This window comes from Protomyctophum parallelum, assembly GCF_964188405.1.
Source record: "Protomyctophum parallelum genome assembly, chromosome: 2".
Taxonomy (NCBI): Eukaryota; Metazoa; Chordata; class Actinopteri; order Myctophiformes; family Myctophidae; genus Protomyctophum; species Protomyctophum parallelum.
This window is the reverse complement of record NC_139699.1, coordinates 50962411-50987383: the sequence shown is the minus strand read 5'-3', so window position 1 is coordinate 50987383 and position 24973 is coordinate 50962411. Positions and strand designations below refer to the sequence as shown.

The 24973-nt window shown below is 40.8% G+C and overlaps 1 protein-coding gene across 2 annotated transcripts; it reads right to left on the bottom strand.

Moving 5' to 3' along the window:
- Positions 1–2051: 2051 nt before the first annotated feature.
- On the bottom strand, positions 2052–17628 carry pax6b (paired box 6b; the record flags this gene model as incomplete). 2 transcript variants are annotated; one of them, XM_083759141.1, is made up of 12 exons in its annotated part: positions 2052–2137; positions 2853–2994; positions 4053–4165; positions 5170–5320; positions 5465–5547; positions 5713–5871; positions 9921–10086; positions 10505–10720; positions 10810–10851; positions 11162–11292; positions 14651–14704; positions 17616–17628. In XM_083759141.1, the coding sequence occupies 12 exons, from the start codon at positions 17626–17628 to the stop codon at positions 2052–2054; spliced, it is 1356 nt and encodes a 451-aa protein (XP_083615267.1). The 2 variants fall into 2 exon arrangements, with proteins under 2 accessions (XP_083615267.1, XP_083615268.1); XM_083759142.1 differs by lacking the exon at positions 10810–10851.
- Positions 17629–24973: the final 7345 nt, after the last annotated feature.

Here is a 24973-nt window from a genome sequence, read left to right as displayed (position 1 = left end):
TACTGTCTCCCCCTAACTTTTTTTTCTTCCTTCTTCTTCTTCTTCTTCATAGCATCGTAACTCTACCAAAACAAGGCCAGCCAGCGGTGGTGAATTGCCTGACCTTTCCCATTGTGTGGTGCTAGTGTTGTGCTGTGTGGTCTGTGTGGAGCTGGTGCAGAGCAGACCATGCATCAAGAGAGAGGTTTGTTATTTTGGACACCTTGGTTTGGTGGGAATTGGAAATCTTGTGTGTGTACGAGAAGACCTTCCACTGGATTGTTGTTCATGTCGGTTGATTTCCAACTTTGCACCAGACAGTGACACATCTATTCCATTATTGAGGAAGTGTGTCCGCTCGCTCAACTGGTTGTATTAGATCGCATTAAACAGGCAAAAGGGAGGGGAGGGGGAAAAAAGCTTTTCTTTTAGACACAATTTTACTGTACAAAATGTTTTATAGTTTTCACAAAATACATTTAGAAAGCTCCATTTTAAATAAAATTAAATTGAAATATTTAAGAGACAGCGACATTTTTTTTATCTCAGAAGCATTGCTCAGACGTAAACCCAGTATACGTGTTCATGTTCTACGTACACATTGAAATAAAAACGCTTAACTCAAAAGAGCATGACAGATGATGCTAGAAAAACCCTCCCATGGTCTTTAATTATAAATAATGACTGCAGTCTAACGAACTCGAAGCCAATGTAATAGAACGGAACTTGTTTACAAAATTTTGCAACACAAGACTAATATCCTTAAAAAAAACATTGTGTACTAGATGAAATACAAAGGCTTTGGTCTGTTTTACAATCAACAATGATTAATTCTGATATGTACTTGTAAACAACTGCCAAACACTTATGTTTAAAACTCTTGTCAAGCAATGTTTAATCATAATTATAGGAATTAAATATTTCTAGTTGCACATTTTTTTTGACCATAGGACACTATAATACAACTATACCTAAGAGACAAATTGTACCTGACCCTAAAGAAATGTATTTTATGATGCATGAGACATTTATAGAATATTCTTGGGGGATATAAATGAAATCAACTTTTATTGGGAGAAATCCTTCTGGAAGATTTCTATAGGGAAGACAAGTACTTTACAATTTGACATAAACAAACTGGGTTATATCGATAAAGCAGTCTACCATTTACAGGCTACAGGCATTTCTCCTGCCCGTTTTCCACGCGTAGTGTTCTCCGTGTTCATCTCTAAAGTCAATCCAGCCACCAAAGCAGGAGTCCAAGCATCGTTCCGCGTCCCACCATGTTTGCACACCTCTTACTCGTTGCCATTGGTCCGTGTCAAATAAGCCTCCTATAGCCCGTGCCTGGTTGGTTGACCTGCCCATGGAGGAGGGAGGGAGTCAGGGCCACAGCCTAAGTGGGTGGATCGAATTTGAACTTCCTCTGCTAATATCCATTATGAAGGGTTGAGACGAATAAATAGTTGGGATTTATTTTGACTGTTTCAGTCTTCCCTCCAGCTTTTCCTCCTCTTAAATGATATGCAACAGCGTCCAAAGACCATGCAACTGTCTGGTAGAAAGTCTCGATATAAGCAGATTAAAACGATAGTCATGGCATCTCTCAGGTTCTTCTCTCAAATATACGCAAGATCAGCGTGGGTTTCTAGTGGTCCGTCTATCAGTACTTGATCTTGATTTGTCATATTAACATACAAATGGCCATTTACAAACACACCAGAGAAAAAAGGAAACAATGACTGAAGTTTGAAATAGAAAAAAAAATGTAAGTTTTTGTTCCATAAAGATGTAACACCGCGCACTTTACAGAGGTCCTTTTTTTCTGTCTTTCCATTGTTGTTCTCTCTCTCCCATGTCCTCATGTTGAATGTGCCTAGAACTACACAGGCAGATCACAGTCCCATCATCGCAAAAAACAAAGCCCAGATGATGTCCCCAAGGCTCTGCCAGAGTGTCTCCTGTCCCCTTCTCTGCTCTGCTGTCTTGTGTATGTGTGAGGAACACTGTCTGTCGGGAGGGAGGAGGGCGGTCATGGAGTGGGCAGTTACAGGGTGAAGTAGCTCTTCTCTCTACTGTAGTCTTGACCAGTACTGAGACATGTCAGGCTCGCCCCCTGGGACTTGGACAGGGACAGACACTCCAGGAGATATGAGTCCTGCACACAGATATAGGAAGGAAAGAAACATCAGTAAAACATCCAATCTGAGAGTCAACGTGACGTACATACTAAATCAAATGCGTCGTGCGTATGCTGTGCACATTTACTGTGACAGCTTTTGCTATAGTTAGCCTTACAGCATAGTTAAAAGTGTTGCAAATCAGCAGAGGAGCGTCCAAGGCGTAATGAGTCACAATGGTCTCCATATGGGTACACAGAAATATATGCCAGCGAGCTCAATAAATTGAGGCTTCGGCAATGGCATTTAAACGGATAGAGGACAAGCGCAAATGAATCAAATTAATTAGCAATTTAGCACAGAGGAAATGCAGCTATGCATGATTAACTCTTCATGAGTATAACCAGTATATATGGCCCTCAGTATAACAGCATTCTAATGGGATGGAACTAAACTATGGGCTGGAGTTGTTGGCTTGACATGATGGCATTGAGCAGAAATGAAATTAGCGTCTTTCGTGCAATTTGAGAAAGAAAATGGAATGGATTGTGATATTGACCCTCAGATATTTAACCAGATTTTCAAATAGAGGGAATGTGAGCATGGTTATGTAGTACCCCCTAATTACGTGAAAGGTGGCAAATATGTATCTATCTGTAAATCAGAGTGTGCTATTTATTTTTCTTATTATTTTTTCATTAATTATTTCCAACCAAGGTTGCTTCACAGTTCATGGTGGAACTTTCTGCCTACCTGTTGAGGTGGTACCAGAAGTTGTCATTGATTGGCTGTTCATATGTGCCTGCATATGAGGGGGCGTGTATGTGTCGTAGCTCCGCCCATTCACAGGCGGACTGGTAGGCAGCATGCAGGAATAGGAGGAGGTCTGGCTGGGCTATAATGGACGAGGAGAGAACGTTTCATTAGCCAGGAGGGTGGGAAAATAATTCAGATGATTTACTTAAGTAAAAATACTGCAATATAGAACTGCTCCGTTACAAGTGAAAGTCCGGAATTCAAAATGTAGCCTACTAAATATTGGCATCAAAATGTACTTCAAGTACCGAAAGTAGGCCTACTTATTATGCAGAATGGCTCATTTCAAAAAGTATAAAAGTATTTTTAAAATAGCTGATCTACAAGGTACAAGCCCACAATGCGTTGCGATGCGACGCATTGTGAGCTATTTTCAAATGGCCGAAATGTATCTAGGGCTGACCAGAGCCATTGAGTAAGACAGAGTTACGACATTGAGGGGGCAGAAAACAGCCTGGTAGTCGCACGAGCCCATAGACTCCAATGCATTCCGGTGCAAACTTCCGGTTGTCCCTTTTAAAGGGACAAACCAATAGAAGTCTATGTAGAAGAGCCTGGCCCCATGAAGTGAACGGAGTTGTCGTAACTCTGTCTTACTCTATGGCTCTGGGGCTGACGTGGTTAATGTATGTTTCGTAATAATAGTCAAAGTAACTAACGAAAGTTTTCAAATAAATGTAGGCTAGTGGAGTCAAAGTAGGCTACAATATTTGCCTTTGAGATGTAGTGGAGTCGAAGTAAAAGTATTGGAAATCAAAATTGTACTTAAGTACAGTACTTAAGTAAATGTACTTGGTGAACAGTTTTTCACACATCAATGCAATTGAACACCCTTTACGTCTGTGTGTTGGTTTCAAAACAATATTGAACCAATGGAAAGTATTAAAAAGTGCTTCGGCGATAACCTCCTAACGCCATTGGATTCTCAACTATGCCTATACATAATGAAGTGACAGCCTATAAGATTTCATTTGAAGATTAGCCTATATGCTCCTTGTAGCCTACTTTGCAGATTTTTTTTAAAACATCTCATTTCGTGACTGACTCCCCTTCCTAACATCTTAAAAGGAAATATCCATAGGCTACAAAGTCACTTTCCTAAAGCTATAATACTGAAGGTCACAGGTCAGCACTTACTTGCATAGGTATGTTGTTGCCCATCGTGAAGCTGGGCATTGGGGGCAGCGCACTGTAGGTGTTTGTGAGTGCTGTGTCTGGTCTACCCAGCATTGACCCCGAGGAGAAAGACACTAAGGAAGAGGGAGATAGAAACAGTAACCCATTAAAATCTGCTGAAATCATTGCATTCCACCGGGGCAGGAGACCGTTTGATTATAGCGTTAATTGGTTGCATGCGCAAAGTGACGCCTTTCTTGACAGATTGATAGGCCTGGACAGAAATGTAGCTCTGGTGATTGGCATATATATGGAAGGAGTTTTAGCTCTGCCTCTGCTGTTGTGCCGTGGTGGTGTGATTCGTTAATTAAGCATGAATCAAATGAAAAGGTCTGCTCAATCGACCGTTTGTGTGCATAAGACATCAATAGAGACTTCCATGCTGCATCTTTATGTAACTTGGATGCTCCCAACAAGCTGTGGTGAAATATGCATTTTGATTATTTTACTTATAATAAAAAAATAGCAATACCATGTAGAAATATGTAGCCTCAATAGGTAAAAGTCCAGCATTCAACATTTTAATTGAGTAAAAAAATAAGTATTGTAATCAAACAGTATAGGCTACCAAACATATAAAAGTACTCATACTCATTGTGCAGAATGGTTTGCAAGTAACCTAATGCACAATGTTTTAACGTTTAGCTAATGGTTGCAGGTGGGTCTTATTGTAATGGGTGTGCTATACTGTAATAGCCAATGATCAGTTATTGTACGCTTTATATTATAAATATCATCTGTGTCTGTAACTATCTGACAAATCATGTATAGGTGCTTTAATGCTTTTATCTTATATGCATTATTATAAACCTGGGTGATTAAACCTGCAGGGACAATATGTTTATGTGATTTGTCGAGGAGTGTGTATAGCTTCACGATGCTCAGTGACATCATAGAAGGTAGGTTAGTTTCCCTTTTTTTATTTTATTTTACTGGCAGGTTTTCGGGTGAATTTCACCCGGGTTTAGTGATAGAAATCATCCCAAAACAACAGGGTGTGGTGAGTGGTGCATGGTACAGTAGGTGAGCTGTGGTCTTATACGTGGGAAGGGAAGGGGCCTACCATAGTCATACATACCCGGCGTGGTGGGCTGTGGAATGGCCTGGTAGACGCTGGTGCTGAAGCTACTGCTGATGGGGATGTGACTGGAGGAGTTGTTGGCCTGACGACGTTGGTTTCGCAGTTTCTCCTCTCGCCTCCATTTCGCTCTTCTGTTTGAGAACCATACCTGCATATACATACTTACGATTAGTTTCCACTGAGAGCCTTTTATTTACACGTAGTGGGCTATAGGCTAGGCTAGGCTACACCTGCCTGTTGAAGCGGGAGGGAGAATTGGTTGGTTGTAAAGTTTGCAATCAGTCGCACTCACTTGTATTCTTGCTTCAGGCAGATCTATTTTGGCTGCTAGTCTCTCCCGTGCGAAAACATCAGGATAATGAGTTCTTTCAAATTCTGTAAAAAATACAAAATTATTTGTTAAATCACTAATACGATATGATTCGGCTATATGATACAGCCCTGTATGCGCATATAGAGAACTAGCCTACTATGAGCCTTTCTGAGGCTAGGTTATACAATGGCCTTAAAACGCATATCTTTTTCATAGTCCATTCCCACCTTTTTCCAGCGCTTCAATTTGCTCCTGAGTGAAGGACGTGCGATTTCTCTGTAGTTTTCTTTTCAACTGAAGTCGCATTTGTGTCTCATCCGAATCTTCCCCATTTGAGCTGATGGAGTTTGTGTTTTCGCCTGCACCGTCTTGCGGTTGACAGCCATCTGCAAAATGGGGGGAGGGAGAAACAGCGCCATTAAATTAAAATATCGGATACATTTAATTAGGATAATTAATTGATTGATTAATTAATTGTTCGTGTTCAATTAACCTATCGCAAATTGAATGCACCGCAATGCAACACAATTACTGAGATAAATAACCTACCATGGTTGGTTTAATTAAAAAAAATCTAATGTCTCAAGACCATAGAGAATTCCATGCATAAGATATTCAGATACAATATTGAAAGGGGGGTAGTTTGCAGTTGGACTGTTTATAAAATATTGTGGGAAAAACAGCTTCGCTAAGGCTAAAGAGCAGCAGCAGCGCAAACTTATCACTACTCCCAACAATAGCGTATGTTCTCTCAAAAGGCGAAATGTGACAAGAAGATGTGGCGAGCCTCCTTTCAGAGGGCCTATGAAATGTATTAAACCCCCAAACGCTCTAGTCTAGCTCCCCCTTTTAAAGCAGAGCAATGCGTCAATGGCCCGGTCCCATATGGGCGTTGGTAGAGCTATTGAGTTGACCACCAAACTTTTTGAATGGAAAAGAAGACGCTTTTCACAACGATACAATACCGTGGAGGAGTATAGGGAAACCATTAAACTGTGGATGGACACAGCGAGGGACGAGGGCAGTATTGCCATATTGTGTGAGAGAAACAAGCAACCATGGCCCATGGGTATATGAAAACAAGCCCATAAGAAGTGACCGGGCTATATATATTTGAAAATATATAGCAGATCTACAAGCTTGCAAGTTGCAACCGTCGCATCATTTTCAATAATTCAAAAAATGTAATTCTGGAATATATTTTTTAAGCATTTTTTCAACACAAATATTGTCCCTGCATGCCATAACATATTTTCAGATGTGGGTCTGCAGACAAATATGCCTATAGGCCTAATTATTTGTGGGTTCCTTGACATGAAAATGTTTGAGAATCAAACAACATTATGAAAATGCCCAAAATAAGCAACTTCATGGTAGAAACAACAAGCAACCCCGCGGCAACCCTGCAACTACGCCTACCAATATTTACAAGCAACTTTACGGAGAACAAGCAGAAATTCGCTTATAATAAGCGGACATGGCAACACTGGAGCAGAGACCATCAGCGAACCCTCCGTGGGCATAATATATAGGAGGGGGGGGGGGGCAGTGCACTATTGGAGGAGGAGAGAATGACAAAAGGATTCTCTCTCTCTCTCTCTCTCTCTCTCTCTCTCTCTCTCTCTCTCTCTCTCTCTCTCTCTCTCTCTCTCTCTCTCTCTCTCTCTCTCTCTCTCTCTCTCTCGGCGCGCAGGGCAGGGCAGGGCTATAGTGCTCTGGTCATTGTGTGCACTACGAGGATCCCCATCCAGTCAACAGAGCGCTTTAGAGTCGCAGTGTGTTAACCTCTTATCCACTAGCATCATTAATCACGTCCCCCGGCCAGCTACACGCCACTCAGGATCCACTGTTCTTCAATTGGAAACAAATGAGTGAGGAGAGGAGAGAGCATGCATACATGCAACCCCCTGAACAAGCGAAAATAAGGCCAATCTATTCACTGCGGCCTCCTGGTTGTGAGGTCCGCGGTGTAGTGCATGCCTTCAGTTCTGCAGCTAGAGAGAGAGGGCGAGGCTTATCAGACTAATGTCTGTCCTGTTGTTGTGGTTGGACATCATTATCATCACGGCGAGAAGTTAATGTGAAATTAAGCAGGGGGTGAGCGTTGATAGTCAAAGGAATGGTTCATGCGATCATAATTTGACTGCATGCAGTGTTTTGAAATGCAGAAGAGTTTTTTGTATTTCTTTCTTTCAACATTTGTATTTAAAAGTAATTAATTATACAAAATATTATATATGTAGATAATTTCCAAGATAGCTAAGAAACATTTGATTAAATAATATTTGACAATTTTCCCTATAGTCCTTTAATGTCGCCAATAATAATATGCAAATTGCTGAGAATACAGCCTGCTAGTGCATGGTCAATGCTAGGTTTAACAAAATTCTGTTATTGCATTTAGGGAAACGGGGGAAAAAATACTAGACTATAAATAATCTGCTGCCAAGTAAAGTTAACCAATGGCATGTATGAACGCTGGCTGCCTGCACGCCATTTATTTTTTTCTCCACTATGGATAGGCCTATAATCCATAAAAAGGAGAGAATGTGCAGCCTATTATTCGGTCTGCAGACCCACTGACGCTAGGTTGGGATTTGTTTTCTTTATAAAAGCGCTGGGAAATAAACTCATTCTTTAGTATCACGATGTGTCTCAGTCAGTGAGGCGGAAAAGCAGCAAAGAGAGATACCGAACCAATTGCGGCACCTTTCAGCTGCACAGACCGGATCAAAACACTCTTGAGAAACCGCTTAAAACTGAAAGAGAAAGTGAGAGACTAAATCCTATAGACGGGATTTAGTGTGCCTTATAGCCGAGGAATACTAGAGAAAGAAAGAGATAAAAGACTCAAATCGGTGGAGTTTTTTTATTCTTTCCTTTCTCGATAGAGTTGTCTTCTTTGGGGCCATTTATATATATGCTTGCTTACTTAGTTGTTGGCGGATGGAAAACATATTGTTCCTCCCTTGAGACTATAGTGGACTCGACTAAATGCTAATTTAATTTAAAATGTGCTAATTTAATTAAAAACAAAACAGGCAAATTGTAACTTAAGCACAATAATAGGCTAATAATCATTAATGTATGTAATGTAGCTATAGTTAATTTATTTGATTGGTTGGAAATAATAATAACAACAAATCCATATATAGTTAATTGTTTATTATGATTATTATATTTAATTACAAAACGATAGTAATGTTTAATAATTGAAATGGTCTAATGGAGATTACACCTATACAAGTGATTGCAAAATTATAGTAAATATTTTATTATCATAATAATAATATTAACATGACCCTGTCCGCTTCACTGCTTGTTAATAACAACAGCTCCACGTGTCATCAAACAAATGCAAAGCCATTATTGTCATGTGAATTGCAGGCAATTCAAAATAATATGGTCTACTCTAATGCTTCCTTCCTTATAATGCTTGTTTAATGAAAGGCTATCAGTGGCACAGCAACGCCACACATACAGGTGGAGTTCTTAAACCAACTCATCTTATTTGGTCAGTATACACACTACACAGTAAAATCCTCAGTGTCAATTTATCCATCATTAACTCCCGACAGTGTAGCCAAATTGACCTTATAAGCGCCCATTTGGTTGCCAGATAAGGTGTCTCATGCATGGGCCTATAACATAGCAGCTCCGCCATGCATCTCTCCACACTCCTGAATGTTGTCACAATGAGAGACAAAGCTTTCGCTAATGAGCAATTACACATACTGTTCCCATAGCCAATCATGGCGTGTGAAGGGGAAAAAAAACTTTCCTTTGTACTAATAATCCCGCACACCGTTCGTTCAGCACCATTCCATTCCCCCAGCATGCATGGAGGAGAGCAACAAGGACCATGCGGGCTATTGCATGGACAACCTCTGCCTGAAAGGACAAGCCGTTGTCACGCACATCCCTGTCTGGGACAGAGGAGGTATTCAGAGTGCACATGCATCATCATGGCCTATATATATATGGCAGCCATCCTCTAATCGACTATAGTCTTAATTGGGGATTTTGTCCAGCTAGGGCATCAAAGCGTGCCAATACAACACATTCCTGTAAAAAAAAAAAAAAAAAAAGACAAAAAAGCAGTGCACCATGTTGCACCAGAAGCTATTACACACCACCAGCAAATATGGTTAAGTGAAATTAAGCCGCATACATCTGTTTTGCTGTATAGGATAAATATGCATGCTGTGATTGTTTTAATTGTTTTTTTGTTTGTTTTTTACACACCTGACTTTATCTGTCAGAGATCTACATCATTACATGAAGTCTGAGAAAATAATAAATAAGGTTGCAATAATACATAATATAAAATACATAAATAAAATCCAGGGTGCGCATTATTGTTGCTACCATGCAGCTGTATATACATGCAGCATTGCTTCTCTATAGTTCTATAGCATGTGATAATGAGGCTCACCTTGGTTGGGCTGCCCTGGCACCGATGTCCCGGGGTACCAGCCGGGGCGGGTCCCCCAAGTTCCTGTCTGACCGTTGAGCATTCTCAGCTTGTCATACATGCCATCTGCGCCCATCTGTTGCTTTTCACTAGCCAGGTTGCGGAGGACTCTGTTTATCGATGACACCTGAATGACAAACGAAATGATAAGAATGGAATTAGATTAATTTGTCATGCTGTACAGCACACACTAAGTGTGTATAGGTATGCAACCTTTCAGTGACACAGACATGTGATGTGGTATGCACAGGTGCACATGCATGCACACATAGACACAAATGCACCGTGAGTGAGGAGTTGCATGAGAAACACACAAGCTCCCCGACTCCCGAGGCTATATGTTATAACTTGTGTTTGGATGGTGCACATATGCCACAGTGCGTGCATGTACAACTCCACACTATATCCAATGCAGTGGATGTAATAAGACTGAATGGTTGGTTGCCCATCATCTTTTCCTCCACCGCATGAGAAAAAGTCATTTCATGTGTAAAATTAAATCATGCACGGCAACTTACGGACAGTGTGGTACAACTTACACTTACACTGGGTATGTTGTCGTTGGTGCAGACCCCCTCCGACAGGAGCCTGTCACGGATCTCCCACGCGAAGATAGACGGGCACTCCCGCTTGTACTGAGCGATTTTCCCGACCACCTCTGGAGTGGCCACCCTCGGCTTGCTGCCGCCTATCGCCCTCGGTCTTATTGAGCCAGTTTCATAGTATCTGCCGAGGATTTTGCTCACGCAGCCATTGGACACCTGGATAGAAAACAAACGACACAATTCACATACATTATTTAGGACTATTTGCGAAAAATGTGAGATAGCTCAAACAATTATAAGCTTACGTTTTCATTGTCCAGCACTTGGACTTTTGCATCATCATGGGTCTATAAACACAGAAAATATGCCTTGAATGGTATATTAGGCCAAAAGTTGTATATCAGATCGATATACTAAAAAAATATACTTTTATATAAAAATGGAAAGTGGAAAGTGGAAAGTCTGCTATAAAGAAATATGTTGGCTTTACAAAGGCGATCAGCATTATCCTTATGGAGCATATGCTATTAATAAAAAACAATAACATGGCATAATTGAATAATATAAGTTTAAATAACAATCTTTCAAGTGAAACTGTAGTATTCATTAATTAAAACGTATAGTCTATATATCCGCGGTAAAATAAATTGGTCTCACCTGCAGAATCCTGGAGATATCACACGGCCGCGCTCCACTATGAGCCAGCTCCACTATCTTCTGCCTTGTGGAGTCTGGTAATGGTCTACCGTTTACAAACACTCCTCCAAGCTGGTTCACACCACTATGGCCTGGGTGAATGAACACAGAACCACACATTACATTACAGAGTCTACAAACCACCATAGAGCAAATTATGTTTCTTGTAACGGTGAATCAAATGGCATTAAAGCTTTCGACACAAACGAGTTTAATTAGAGGAATTCATTGTCTATATATAGGTTGAAATGACAATACATGTAGTGATCCAATTATCTAACATTGTTAGTCTCGTTCGGAGCACCCCAACTCAACATAATAATTGCAGTAATTTAATAACGCATGCAGAACAGCGTCGGCTATTATCGTGTATCAGCAGCTTCAAATTACCGTATAACTGGACCAAAACATATAGGCTATAATAACTAATGAAATCAACTACAAATCGCACAAAACTTGTCTTATATATTTCAGTCGCGAGGAAATTCTTCAAACCTCAACAAAACTACAAAGCTTCAGCTTTTAAAACATACCGTTTAGCCCTTCACACATTTGCGCATAATAACCAGGACAGTGTGTAAACTATCCTAAAATAGGAATCACGCGTCATCAAGACAGGTGCACTTAAAAAAAGGGGGGAAAAAGAAAAAAAACATGATGCTCTGTAGAGAGATATTGTCTTAATAATATAACCTTTTTGAACGAGTCTGTATAAAGTAAATCGTATTTATAAAGTCGTCTCTGTTCTGTTCTATTATATATCGGCTATATATCTCAGCCTGCAAACCTGAATAAGCCAAAAGGGAGAGCCGACTCCCCGCAGAGTGGCCGAGCCGCGCTCCGTGCCTCCGCTATGCCTGCTTCCCCCGCGCTGCCGCCCGGCGCATTGACTGACTCCGGGAGCAGAGGCTCCTTAGCCATAAATAAGCTCCAAATATAGAAGAGGGGGTAAAATATGATGAGCCCTGCCTGACATTTGTCTTTAAAATAAAGCTAGCTGCACGTCAAAGTTTGAGCTTAATTTCTGGAAATAGGCGGAAGTCGCCTCGGATCATGCATGGGAGGCTAATTGAAAAGATCAGTTGGAGCACTTGTGGCAGGCATGTCACTTTATGACACCGCTCCGCTTTTGAAAATCGCATCGTCACGACAAATAGTAGCATGATAAAACGACCCTTTCTGTCCGCATTTGGATATCACTCAGACAAAATTGGACGCTACTCGTTTACCCTTCGAGCGGTAGACTTCGTTTTGAGGTGGCCAGGGGGGCTACGCGCGGTCACAGAAGCGAGGGCGCGCCCGGATTCTTAACATATTAAACCTGACATGCCCCCCCCCCCCCCCACCCCCCTCTCTCGTTTGTATTTGACAACAATGCTCACAGCCACTATAAATCCTGTTGTGTGCAATCGCTATGCTGTCTGTGCCTGGGAATATGTTTTAGACTTATGCTTTATACAGGGGTTATTATATAGGCCTATACTTAATCATGTATTTATAAATAAACAGTTAGGCCTGTCACTGTGCTCGGAAACCGTATAGTTGTTTTGAGCGAAACATAAATCTGTTAAACAGAATTACGCATCTCTTTGGCCACTATGTGTAATAATCCTCCAACGTGGATCTGATTAATAGCAAATCCATTATCATCCCTTGCTTTCGGTCTTTGGTAATTCCAGGATTAAGTGGAATTAATAGACTTCTTACACCGAAATTGGCCTATACCCGCATTAAGCAGTCATGCTTTGTGGGTTTTTCCATGGCTGCTTCATCACCTCTGATTTATAACTGTCATATAAATCCACTGGATCGATAAAGCCGTCAGATAAGGACGTCACATTAAATAGCAAACTCTCCTAAGGTTAAGTCTTAATCATGGCACACAATTCCCCAAAGTGCTCATGAGTCGATCTCGCCCGCTGGCGCTGATTATGCGCCTTGTATTCTATTGCAAGTCGACTAATAGGAAAACATATGGTGTCAATTTGGACGCTCCCCACCATATACACCCAGGAGTTATTAGCACAAAAGCCACCGGGGCCGTGCGCGACCTTTAGACAACCCAAAGGGCCGGGCCGGGCCCAATGATATCTCCTCGACAATTCGCATGCAGACAGACATCACACGCCAAAGCCAGGAGAGCATCCCATTAACATCAATCCGCAGCAAAGCAGGAGCAGAGGGTGTTGTTCGCAGCTTTGATAAGGCCTCATCATCATCTCAATAAAAGACAACTGGGCAGGCAAACGTTCTCTGTGATTGCGTAATCAAAGCATATAGTGCGCTATATAGCCTGGTGAAAGGATGGATGCGCACAATTAAGTCCGCCTGCTGTCCAAAATATTGTTGCGTATTTGTCGGGGTGAATAAAATATCCATTAATATATATATATATATATATATATATATATATATATATATATATATATATATATATATATATATATACATATATTAACTTATATATATTATATATTAACATTCATAACTTGTCATATATGGGTTTTAAACAGTATAGGCTATATAAATACTCCATTTCGCACAGGTTACAGCACAGACACGTCATCAAGGTGAGGAGAATTATATAAGAGGAAATCATTCCACACACCTTCATCACAGATGTCATACACCTCTTGTCCAGCAGCAAGAGAGAAAATGTTTCATGTTTAACTTTTTTGCTTTAATACGCCAACAAGACATTAGAAAACTCAAGGGATATATACTTTAATTAAACATATGAGGCCTATATGAAAATGAAACCGCTTCAACGATATGTTTTCTCCCTTAAGGCACCCACGACAATGTGGTTCTTATTCAGTCATATATAGTGTGTAAAGGCCTACTGTGTATGAGTATCTTCCTTTTAGTTCCTGCTCTTCCCACGAAGAATATGGGCTAATCTACATAAGACATTATTGCTATTCCTCATGTTTCATGCAAGGCCCTTCTCTATGCAGCTAATCTTGTATGCAGCCTGGCAGTCAGCTCTAACGCTAATGCATACGGCTGTGCAATTATTTAATACCAACTCAAGCAGAAACAAAAATCTCCCTTTCAACCCAGCCCCCTCTATTCTCTCTCTCTCTCTCTCTCTCTCTCTCTCTCTCTCTCTCTCTCTCTCTCTCTCTCTCTCTCTCTCTCTCTCTCTCTCTCTCTCAAACAAGACACATGATTAACTTGTTCAATAATAACTAGCCTACATATCATTACCAAGAATAAATTAACAGCAATGAAACGGCCATCAAACAACTGAGGAAATTTGATATAATCGCCTTCTCAGAGTGATGTAAATACACAAAGTTTTTCAAGAGAAAAAAATCTATCGCATAGATTATTAGATTATTGTGCTATACTATTCATAATGTCAGTGGGTGTTGGTTTCATGCAATTTTTAGAATGTGCGGTTGTTATTAAACATTTAAAAGTGAAATATCATGTAAAACAACTTACTGTTCTGCATCATTGAGGCAACGCCAGACTCCCACGCGGCTTGGTTGTGGTATTCTAAGCATCACAAGGAAATAACAAAGTGGTTAGCATAAATTAATAAACCTATAATAGCTATACAGTATAACGTTGTTGTTGTTGTTTTTGTTTTGTTGTTTTTTGTATTATTTGCAACATTGACAAATAATTCTCATCTCCTTTCATTTAATTTCCGGATAGTCTGGTGTTTATATTGCCTTTAGAAAAAAATCAATTTCACACAAGAGTTATATCCTATAGTGTGTATGAATTTTAATATATTAAACTTGCCTGTAAACAGAGTTGACTGTCCACTTAAAACAATTTTGTCAATCATCTGCCGTTTTCACTACTTAATGTCTCCCTAGGACAAAGCAAAACAATATATTAGTACAGCCACAGCTATACTGACGTCTGCGCCCTACATTTAGAATTGTATTAAATGTTGCTGCCAAATTAGTAAATTAAAATTGACATGACATGGGAGACCTATTTTTATCTTGGTTATAAGGGAGGGCTGCTTCCGGAAACCAAAACCAAAACTATAAGGCCTATTCTATTGCTTTATCGCCATTTCCTACGTTTCTCTCCCCCCTATCATAAAAAGCCTTCAGCAGCGACAGACCAATTCATATTTCTAGCAGTTCGTCTCAGCAAGAGGTTTATGATTTTCTTTTCTTACCCATTACCCTCCTCTTGTGGACCCTATCGTCTAAAGTGTACAGTGACACACGCTGTCTAGCTCGCCTCAGTGCTCTGCAAAAGTCCTAAAGCGGGAGGGGGTAGAAAGCTGGTGTACAAAGCCTGCTGGACTCCAACAATACACCCCTTTCTGTCCTCCATCCATACCCCCAAACCCGGGGCGAATACTCGGCCCTCCGCGACTAGCAACACAGCTTCCCACTAAACGAACCAACAAGTTCATAATACAAAGAGAGCCGAAGGCATGCACCCACCCACCCCAAACCCCCTCCGGGAACATACACACACCTCAGTGTCACCACCACAGACGACCGTGACCTCGGTCGGTGCTACTGTTGTGCGTGTGAATGTGTTTTTTTTTTTGTTTGGCAGTGTTTTTTTTTCTCCAGGAGAAATGAAAAAGTAATTTCTTCTCGTTATAAATATTTGGTAGTTTATATATTGTGTTTGCTGGTTGCGGGGTTGTTAGGCGGTTTTAAAAGACACAACAGCCCAGTAGGGCGCTCAATTGGAAAAGACAAACGCAATAAAGAAAGCTATTGAATGGGGACAGCTAAAAAGGGGGCCAGGGCCAGGGAAGGAACCTCCAAGCACCGTCTGAAGTTTCATTTTCTCCCTCTCTACCAAAGTAGTAGGCTAGTGTTGTGTGCAGTGCCGGGTAGCGGTGCTGGCTGGCTATAGTCTGCATGTAGACAGAGCCATTTTGCTATCACATTGCATTTGAAGGCCTTGCTTTACTAATAAAGGCGCTATACGGCATTCAGTCATTAATCAAAATCAGATTCCTTCACACTGGCCCATGCACCACCAATGGTATGGTAATTGCCCACGTTATAAGTTATTTAGCATTAACTAGTCCTATACGACTATAGTTCATCCTATATGATTCCTATAATGAATCAATTTATTTGTGTTTATATGCCAAACACAACACACTTCAACACGACATCCGTTAGCGCCATAGAGTTATATATGGTTAGCACATCTTCTTTTCAGAAAGGGGAGTCGGCGGTTTACAGCTTTTAGTGTAGGATATTATAGGGCCCTGAAGTTAATCATTTATTTAAAGTCAAAAGCTCAAACGTTGCCTGTTGTTTAGGTCTAATCTGCATCTCTTTTCCTTTAGTAATCCGACAAAACAATGCCTTCTTAATTCAACATGTTTATTCTGATCCCACGTTCATAACATTCAAATGCATAATTGGTTTTCTCATAGGGCATATATTTGATAGTTTTTATACATTTTCTACTTTTTAATATATTACAGACAACTAAGTATGCCATGTAGACAAGTATTTAAAACAAACAAACAATAAATAAATGTGATATAATTTGTAGCCTATTATATAATTTGAATTGCATATTTTTTGTAGACAAAAATTGTACATAATTGTCTTAACTGTGCGTCCATGCTATATTTACACTTTTTCACAGTTTCACAAAATAAGCCTATTATATTTCTGACAAAATAAGCGACTAGAAATGCAGCAATAAACTATATGCATATTATGTATGTAATAACACTGGAATGTATGAATCATAGTGTCCAATGTTATGATGCTTTTCTCACTCTCTTAGTCTATAGTCTATTCTGCACTTTAATAGCCTATATTCGCTTATATAATGTCCGTATGAAATATTATTAAAAGAATGCAGGAAACACATAATTCAGTTTTCTTTGACACACATAAAGCTAGAAGGGTCTCCCCCGAGTGAGTCTTTTTCTTTTCTTTTTTTTTTAGAAGGCGCATGGGTGACTCGCCTGCATGAATCAAGCTGACACCTTTCCTCAACGGGTCAGTGCGCCCCATTCTCCACGATGATCACTGTCCCTGGCCTAACGTGACTTTTTACTCTTTGCTGTCATAAATAAAGCGGTAAGCTAGCTATAGCCTATCCGTAGGCCTAAACACAACAACAAAAACCGAGCACATAAAATAGACAGCTAAGTTAAAGGCTATATATAGTTCGCACGTCCGAGAGAAAATAGCCTGCAAACTCCAACAGCTTTATATAGGCTATACACACAACCTCACACCTGTGCTTGAACCCCCGAGTCAATGTATAATAATAATAATAATAATAATAATAATAATAATAATAATAATAATAATAATAATAATAATAATAATAATAATAATAATAATAATACATAATGTTAAGTGTGTAATTTTATTTTAATAATTATGTCCTACATTTATAACTCTGTTTTTAGCAGTAGCTATCCATTTTAGTTAAAGGATCTCACCTTTTTGGGGCATCCTGCGTCTGTCAAAGTCCTTGGCAAATAGCCTATAGTTTTCCACCCCCAGGAAAGACCAAAAATGTGTATCGGTCTCTTGCAAAACTTTTGTGGAGGAAAAATAGTTTCCAGTGGTGTGGTGTTTCGGTCAGCGGAGACGGAAGGGATATCCCTGCGAAGGAGACAGAGATTGACAGTGAACTCAGATGTCAGGAGCACGGAGTTAGCGAGAATGTGCGCTCGCGTGTGAGTGAGCGAGCGAGCGAGCGAATGAGAGAGGGAGAAAGAAACAGAGGGAGGGAGGGAGGGAGAGAGAGAGTGGTAGAACTAGAAGGAGGAGGGTGGGGGTAAAAGAGAATGAACACACCTATGCTGCTGATGGGTGATGGAACAAGTGTATTAATGTATGTGTTCCTGGTCTGTTCTGTGCCTCGCCTCGCCTCCCTCCACCGCTCTTCACTGGCCCATTAGCGCGACCCGACCTCTGTCATCATCCCCCATAGAGAGAGAGAGAGAGAGAGAGAGAGAGAGAGAGAGAGAGAGAGAGAGAGAGAGAGAGAGAGAGAGAGAGAGAGAGAGAGAGAGAGAGAGAGAGAGAGAGAGAGAGAGTGTGTCTTCCCAGCCCACTAATCAGCCCACGCATGCAAATACCCTTCGCTCAGTCGCTGAATATTGTCCTATGCAAAGCAACTGCCTCGGAAATGCCCATTGGATGGAAAAGCTCTATTCTTCCAGGATGAATTCATTGGGTCCGCGCTGGGAATCTCATGCAGGCATGCTCCAACCTGAGGGAGACCACGAAGCTATAGGAAAATGCGCTATAGTAAACCGTCATAAATTGTATAGCCTATATAATAGGCTATATACCAATAGGCTATTTGTTTGATCAGGGTCTCGGTGGACAGTATAGTGCTGCAGCTCATGCTTCTTACTTCTTGTGTTGTCTGTTTGAAACTTTTAATATTTTCTTTTCCTTTTTTTTTTTTTTTTGTCTGACTCAGTGCCTGTGGACTGTGGAGATGAAAAGAATAAGTCCTTGTTGTTATAGACTATCTATTACCGTCTTTCATCAAGTGCACTTAAAATTCGCATGGCTCAAACTCACTAACAGTAATCCAATTCCAAACGTTTACCACGTGCCTTTGTTGACTCTTTTCGTCCACCACCTTCGCTGAATAGGCTTACCCCTCCTGTCAACAAACAGCAAACACCGGCGGCGTGCGTAAAGAGCGCGCGCGTTTAGACAAGCTCTGGTGCATTTTATGGATACACATTTGCGACGCGCGCGCGGGCAGCGTCACTCCTATGACCTGACAGCAAATAGCACGTGTAAATAAAGGCTAAAGTAAAGCAAATGACTGTGTAGCCATGACCACACGCTCCCAAACTTGAGCTAGTTGAATGGCTGGCTATTAATGCACACCTCAACGCACCCGAAAGCAACCCCTCTGTGTCACCGTGTTTGACCACACACACACACACACACACACACACACACACACACACACACACACACACACACACACGCACGCGCGCACGCGCGCACGGAACACGGGCTAGCATGCACCAGTCTTCAGTGCAGTGAATCCCCGCCGCTTATTTCAAAGAAATAGAACCGGTGCAAAGGAATACTGGCTGTATTGTTGTTGTGGAGCCAAACCAAAGCCGAAAAAAGATGCGCGTGAAAGGCCTAGACTTTAGTGAAAGGGAGATACATGGGAATTGGGAAGGAAGGGGGAAGGGGAGGTGAAGAAGGGTCTTATTATTTATTTATTTTCGGGAGTGGGGGGCATGAAATGAAGTCATGGAGGCCTACACTTGACTTCCTTTGACATGTGAAAAAGTAGGAGAAGTCAGGGCTCATCAATAAAGCACTTCGGAGGTGAAAGAGGGCTCCCTAACAACCATCGCATTCCTGACTATGGGTTCAATGAGTAGACAAACGACGCTGCCATGAGAGAGAGAGAGAGAGAGGGGGGGGGGGGGACTGCGGAGGCCTGAATGGGGCCCTCGGTGGGCGCGCCAGATAATGAGCCGAGAGGGACCAGCTCAAACTGTCACCCAGGGTCCCGTGGTGAGGAACAACACTCTGGGCCAATACTTTCCATCAAACAACCCGTAAACTAAACGAAGCACATTCATCTGTTTCTCCTTCTATGCGTTGGTTCTACTCATTTAGACTGGTGGTGGCCATAATAATCGTTGCATGCAGTTTATAAACTAGACTGTGCGGCCCAGATGACCATTTAAAACAAAATTAGTTTTATATAGAGGCCACCATGAGTTTTAGGCTTACAGGCGTGCTCTATATTTAGGTCTGTATATACCCAACATTATAGAACGGTTAGAACCTATAGACTTTAGCCTATATCCAAATCCAAATTTGCTGCAGGTTTTGTTTATGGAAAGCTACACGCTACATGTTTGCTAGAGACCATTGCTACTTACAGAATAGTTATTCAAAACAGACACGTAGCTTAACTGTATATAGAGCAATTATAGGCCTATAGCTACCAAGTAAAATGTTAAAGATAACAGGATTTTATACTAAAACTCACCAGGGCATAAAGTTAAACACACGCCCCCCTCCCTGCAGTCCCTATACACCAATTACACTAGCCAGCACTTTGTGGTGCAAATGTTTTGCCATTAGCTTGCTACAGTGTGCAGCTGACAAAAATGCTCACCACATGCACTGACCCGCTCCACTGAAAGACAGGTTCCCGAATGAGTCAAGTAGTTTTCTTTGGAAACAATATACTTCCCATCAGATTATTGATTTCTTTAGTTAAGCTGCAAATCCGCTCCGTAGAGCTATAATTCTTCGTCTCCATTCTCAAGAGATATAGGTTTTTCCTCCAGTTTCTCTTCCATGCCACGTAAACCTGCTCCCTGCAAGTATCAATTTAGACACTTGGTGAAATACACTGACAGTTTATTTCTTTGCTTATAAATTAAAGCCCAATTGTACAGTTCAGATAAGTGTCTGCAAACGGATAGGCTGATGATGCAGAAAAGCAATTAGCCCAATTCGGATTAGCAGCCACTAATGTCCTGGGCCCTGAAAAGGAACCTTAATCTTGTCGCTATTTTCCCCTGAGGCAATGTGGTCTTTGTAGGCTACCCCTCTAAAAACTTTTAAACAGAAAGAAAGGGGGGGAAAAATCATAATGGGAGGGAGTTGTGGGCAGAGCGCGATGACGTCATTTTTAGACTGAGAAAGGGAGGTCTATTAGAAAACATAAACAAAGAGTTGGGGGTCCATCATGGATCTGTCGTGAAAAGACGACCCAGTCAACCAATGAGAGAGGACGTGGAAACGAATGTAATATTGTCTCAATATGTGAGTGCACTATAAAAGCCCGAGTGTATATGAGAGTATAGGATATAGGCCTAACCAAATTGACTCGAAAGGGACCATTTGGTTATATTTGGATTTAGGAGTTAGTCCTTAAATTATGAGTTTCAAATGGATGAAAAATATAACACTCGGATTTGAAAGTACAAATTCGGGATATACATGCCATGCATGCATGTCTTGTTGTCACCATAGCTATAAGTGGAACGGTTTGTTTTGCAAGAGACACTAGAATAGATCATACGTTGAATAAATGCTGCATTGCAGATAAGACAGATATTTCCCGGACATCACTTCACCTGCAGCAGTTGATGCTGGCGCTGCGGATTCAAATGATGACGAGTCTGACCTATATATAAAGTTTATAGGCCTAGTCTAGTTTTAGGAAGATTGTTTTTATCAGAATTAAAATATTACTATAATCTGATAAGTTTATTATTATTACCCTTATTATTATTAGTATTATTATTATCATTGCTGTTTGTCAGTACAGTCATATACAGTCATGTATTATTCATGCTGTATGCCTTTTGAATGGCCAATGGCCTGACCGATGTCATTAGCATGCCTATAGAAGATATTTTAAAAGTGTAACCACAAAAACACATCACATATATGTGCTATAAGCTATATTGCTTGGATCAAACCAGAGGTTATATATAGTGTGGTTCCATACTATTACCACGTTCTTTATATTGTAATTCCATTTCCAATATAAATCGGTATATATATCATTGTGCAATATAGTGGCCATCATGTCTAAAATGCACAGTTGCAGCAGATTAATAAAATGCACCGTCACGAAAATACTGTATTGTCAATTGTGTTAACAACAGTGGCTGATTTTTTTTTTTAAATCAGTATGTGCTAATGAAAGTATAGCTATAGTAATTATTCCTGTTAGCTGATTGTTTAGATTGCTCGTTCGTATTTGGGTATTTGTCAGAGCAGAGAGCATGGTGGTCCTTGATTGATGCAAGCACATTAGGGGTTGCTATAAGGCCTACGTCCCACCTGCCTTTGCTATGCAGCTCCTGCAAAGACTGGGTCAATAGTTGCATGCAGATAGTATAGGCCTAATCGTGTCACAGGAGAGAAAACATGGACACAACAAACACCTGCCTATACCTGGACCTAAAAATAAGTATACAAATACTCCTGTAATCTCTGAGACAGGTCCTTAAAAAAACACCTTAACTCGGGATTTAGCCTAAAACCACCAAAAATGCTTCTTTTGAGGTTCTTATCTCCATCACGTGACAAATAGTTCTGCTTAGTGTTTTTGATCTTTCATGAGGCTTGTATATCTGCTCTGTTATCATGCATCATGTTATAACAGCTAACAGGATATGTTATAGCCTACTTTTCATGCAGGTAAAATGATGGCCTATAAATCGCAGCTTATTCCACCACCTGTTTGTTATAAGTCAACATGGCTATTTCCACAATCCATATATTTATGGTTTTGGGCCAATAAAGCAGCTTATAGGCTAGTCTATAATAGTCCGAATTGGATGCATGCATGCATGCATATGAATTCAATTTACTGTCCACACGTTTAGATCAGTGTGCGCGTAAAGCTCATAATAGCCACTCTTTAAGAAGCATCATTGCTCAGTGACGATCGCTAATTACACGCTATGTGAGTCTTTGATAGATGACAACATAAAGAAGTCACTTTCTTATACCACCATGTTCGACATGGATATTTAGACATGCATCTATGATAGCGTCACGTGGATCCAACTAATTGATATTTTAACCCAAATTTCCTAAAACATTTGGCCTGCCCATTTCCCCACATTAAATTAATACATTTTATAGTGCCACAGCGCCATAGTTTGTAATTATATGATTATAGGCTTAGCCTATATACCCTTCGAAAGTGAAAAGCAAACAAATTCGGAGCGGTCTCCTGTCAAATGCGCCGTGAAGCTATTCGTGAACGCAATGCATTTATGTTGGCACTATTTGTTTAATATTTTTTAAATAATAAACGTTCAAACTCACCAGAGCAGCAGAGCAGACCCTGACCGCTATATCCTCTGCGTAAATATTTGGTTTGTTCCTTCACGCTTCATGAGATATCTTATAGTATATCAAAAACCACACAAACTTATAATAGGTCCCGCTTTATACCATCCGTTGAGGAGTTGAAGTGTCAATGAGACTGAGTGGAAAAAAGCTGCATCGCTGACCAACTTTCCCTGAGCATCGACAGCCTCAGCTTGGCAGTGATTGGCCAGACTACAGCGACGGTCCCACGTCACCTTCCTTCCTTCAGCAGGACAGGCAGAGCATGGCGGGTCCATGTGGTCCGCAAGCCTCCTCACCGGCCCATATTGGCCACAACATCTTAATCACATGTATGCATGTAGGCAATAACAACCTATTTGTATTGGTTTCATGACATTTTCAGTAATAGGCTTATAGCATATACATTATTAATTTATTAAAAGTTTTGTTTGTATACGGAGCGCTATAGTCTTATTGTGAACAGAACAGTGCAGCGTTGTAAAGTACTATAAATATGTACAGAGGAAGACAGTCCTTCATATAACAAATGGAATCACGAAGGCTATATCGTATAGATTCACAAGCAAGTGCAACCACAACATTGGGCCTTTAACTTATCAATAGGCCCATATCAATTTAGAAGGGGAATGCATTTTATTTGAGCAGTACAATTAATGTGTCTGCATGCATATTAATATACGCCAATAGGCTGGCTTGGCCTTTCAGGATACAGCATATTCCCATAATATTCTAACTATATACAATATAGGCCACCAATGACATTCCAAAATCACCTGAAAGAAAAGCTCAAAAGTCTCCTGAGGTCAAACTGAGAAGCAGGATGGGGCATCACAGGACACAAGCGGTGGAATCGACCTTAACACGAGCAAAATTGCAAACATAATACGCAGTATTTATTATTTTAATCATTTATTTATTTACTTTATTTTTTTGTATTCATGTTTGTATTTGTTTGTTTGTTTGTTGGTTTTTGTATTTATTAACAGGAGCGTGCTCATTAATTGTGCAACAGGTGTAGACAGAATGGGAACCACCACAATGAAAATAAGACTATCACGGAAAACACATTATGTTTGTGACCTTATTTAAACCCTCTGAATGTCCAATTCATGGAACATTAAAGATTGGATTATATAATGCCCCAAACGTGTTATTTGTGTAGTCTCCCATTATTATTATTATATGTTTCATCTGTAGGAAAAAGTCCTACACTACAACAACGTTTTTTATTTATGTTGTAGCCCGTATAGCCTACTAGCCCTATAAAGTTGTCATCCGTAACTCGTAATGGGCCTTCGGTTTCCCTTTTACTAAGGCAGGCTAAAAGCCTCGCAAATCCCATTTCACAACCTTTTGATGTTTGTGTCAATTTGAACAAGACATGTGAGCAAATGGACAACCGCTCCGCCGCTGGTCTCCCAGGAAGAGAAGCGGGGCGGCGCAGGTACGGGGCAGTCAGAACTGGCTTGTGTTTGGGACCATTATTTGGAGTAACAACCATTAAGGGGCCTTGATACTGTGCAACGCAGCAGGGTTCTCGACATCCGCGCTGGAAACGGCACGGCTCGGGTCCGCCGCTTATCAGGCTGTCAATAAAACGAGATGGGATACGGCGGCTGTGACCAGGTGCTCCCTTTCCCCTTCCCACACAGACACGCTCTTCAGAACCCGATCAGGCGGAAACGCAAATCTGTCCAGCCGGTTTTCCCTCTACCGTCACCACGCATCCAACAACTCTCTCTCTCTCTCTCTCTCTCTCTCTCTCTCTCTCTCTCTCTCTCTCTCTCTCTCTCTCTCTCTCTCTCTCTCTCTCTCTCTCTCTCTCCGTACATGTGACAGTGGCTGTCTCTCTAATATACAGTGACAGTGTCACACTGTGTGTGTGTGTGTGTGTGTGTGTGCGTGCGTGCGTGCGTGTGTGTCTTTAAGTCTTTTAAGTTTTGAAAAACAATCGTATATGTTAAATGTA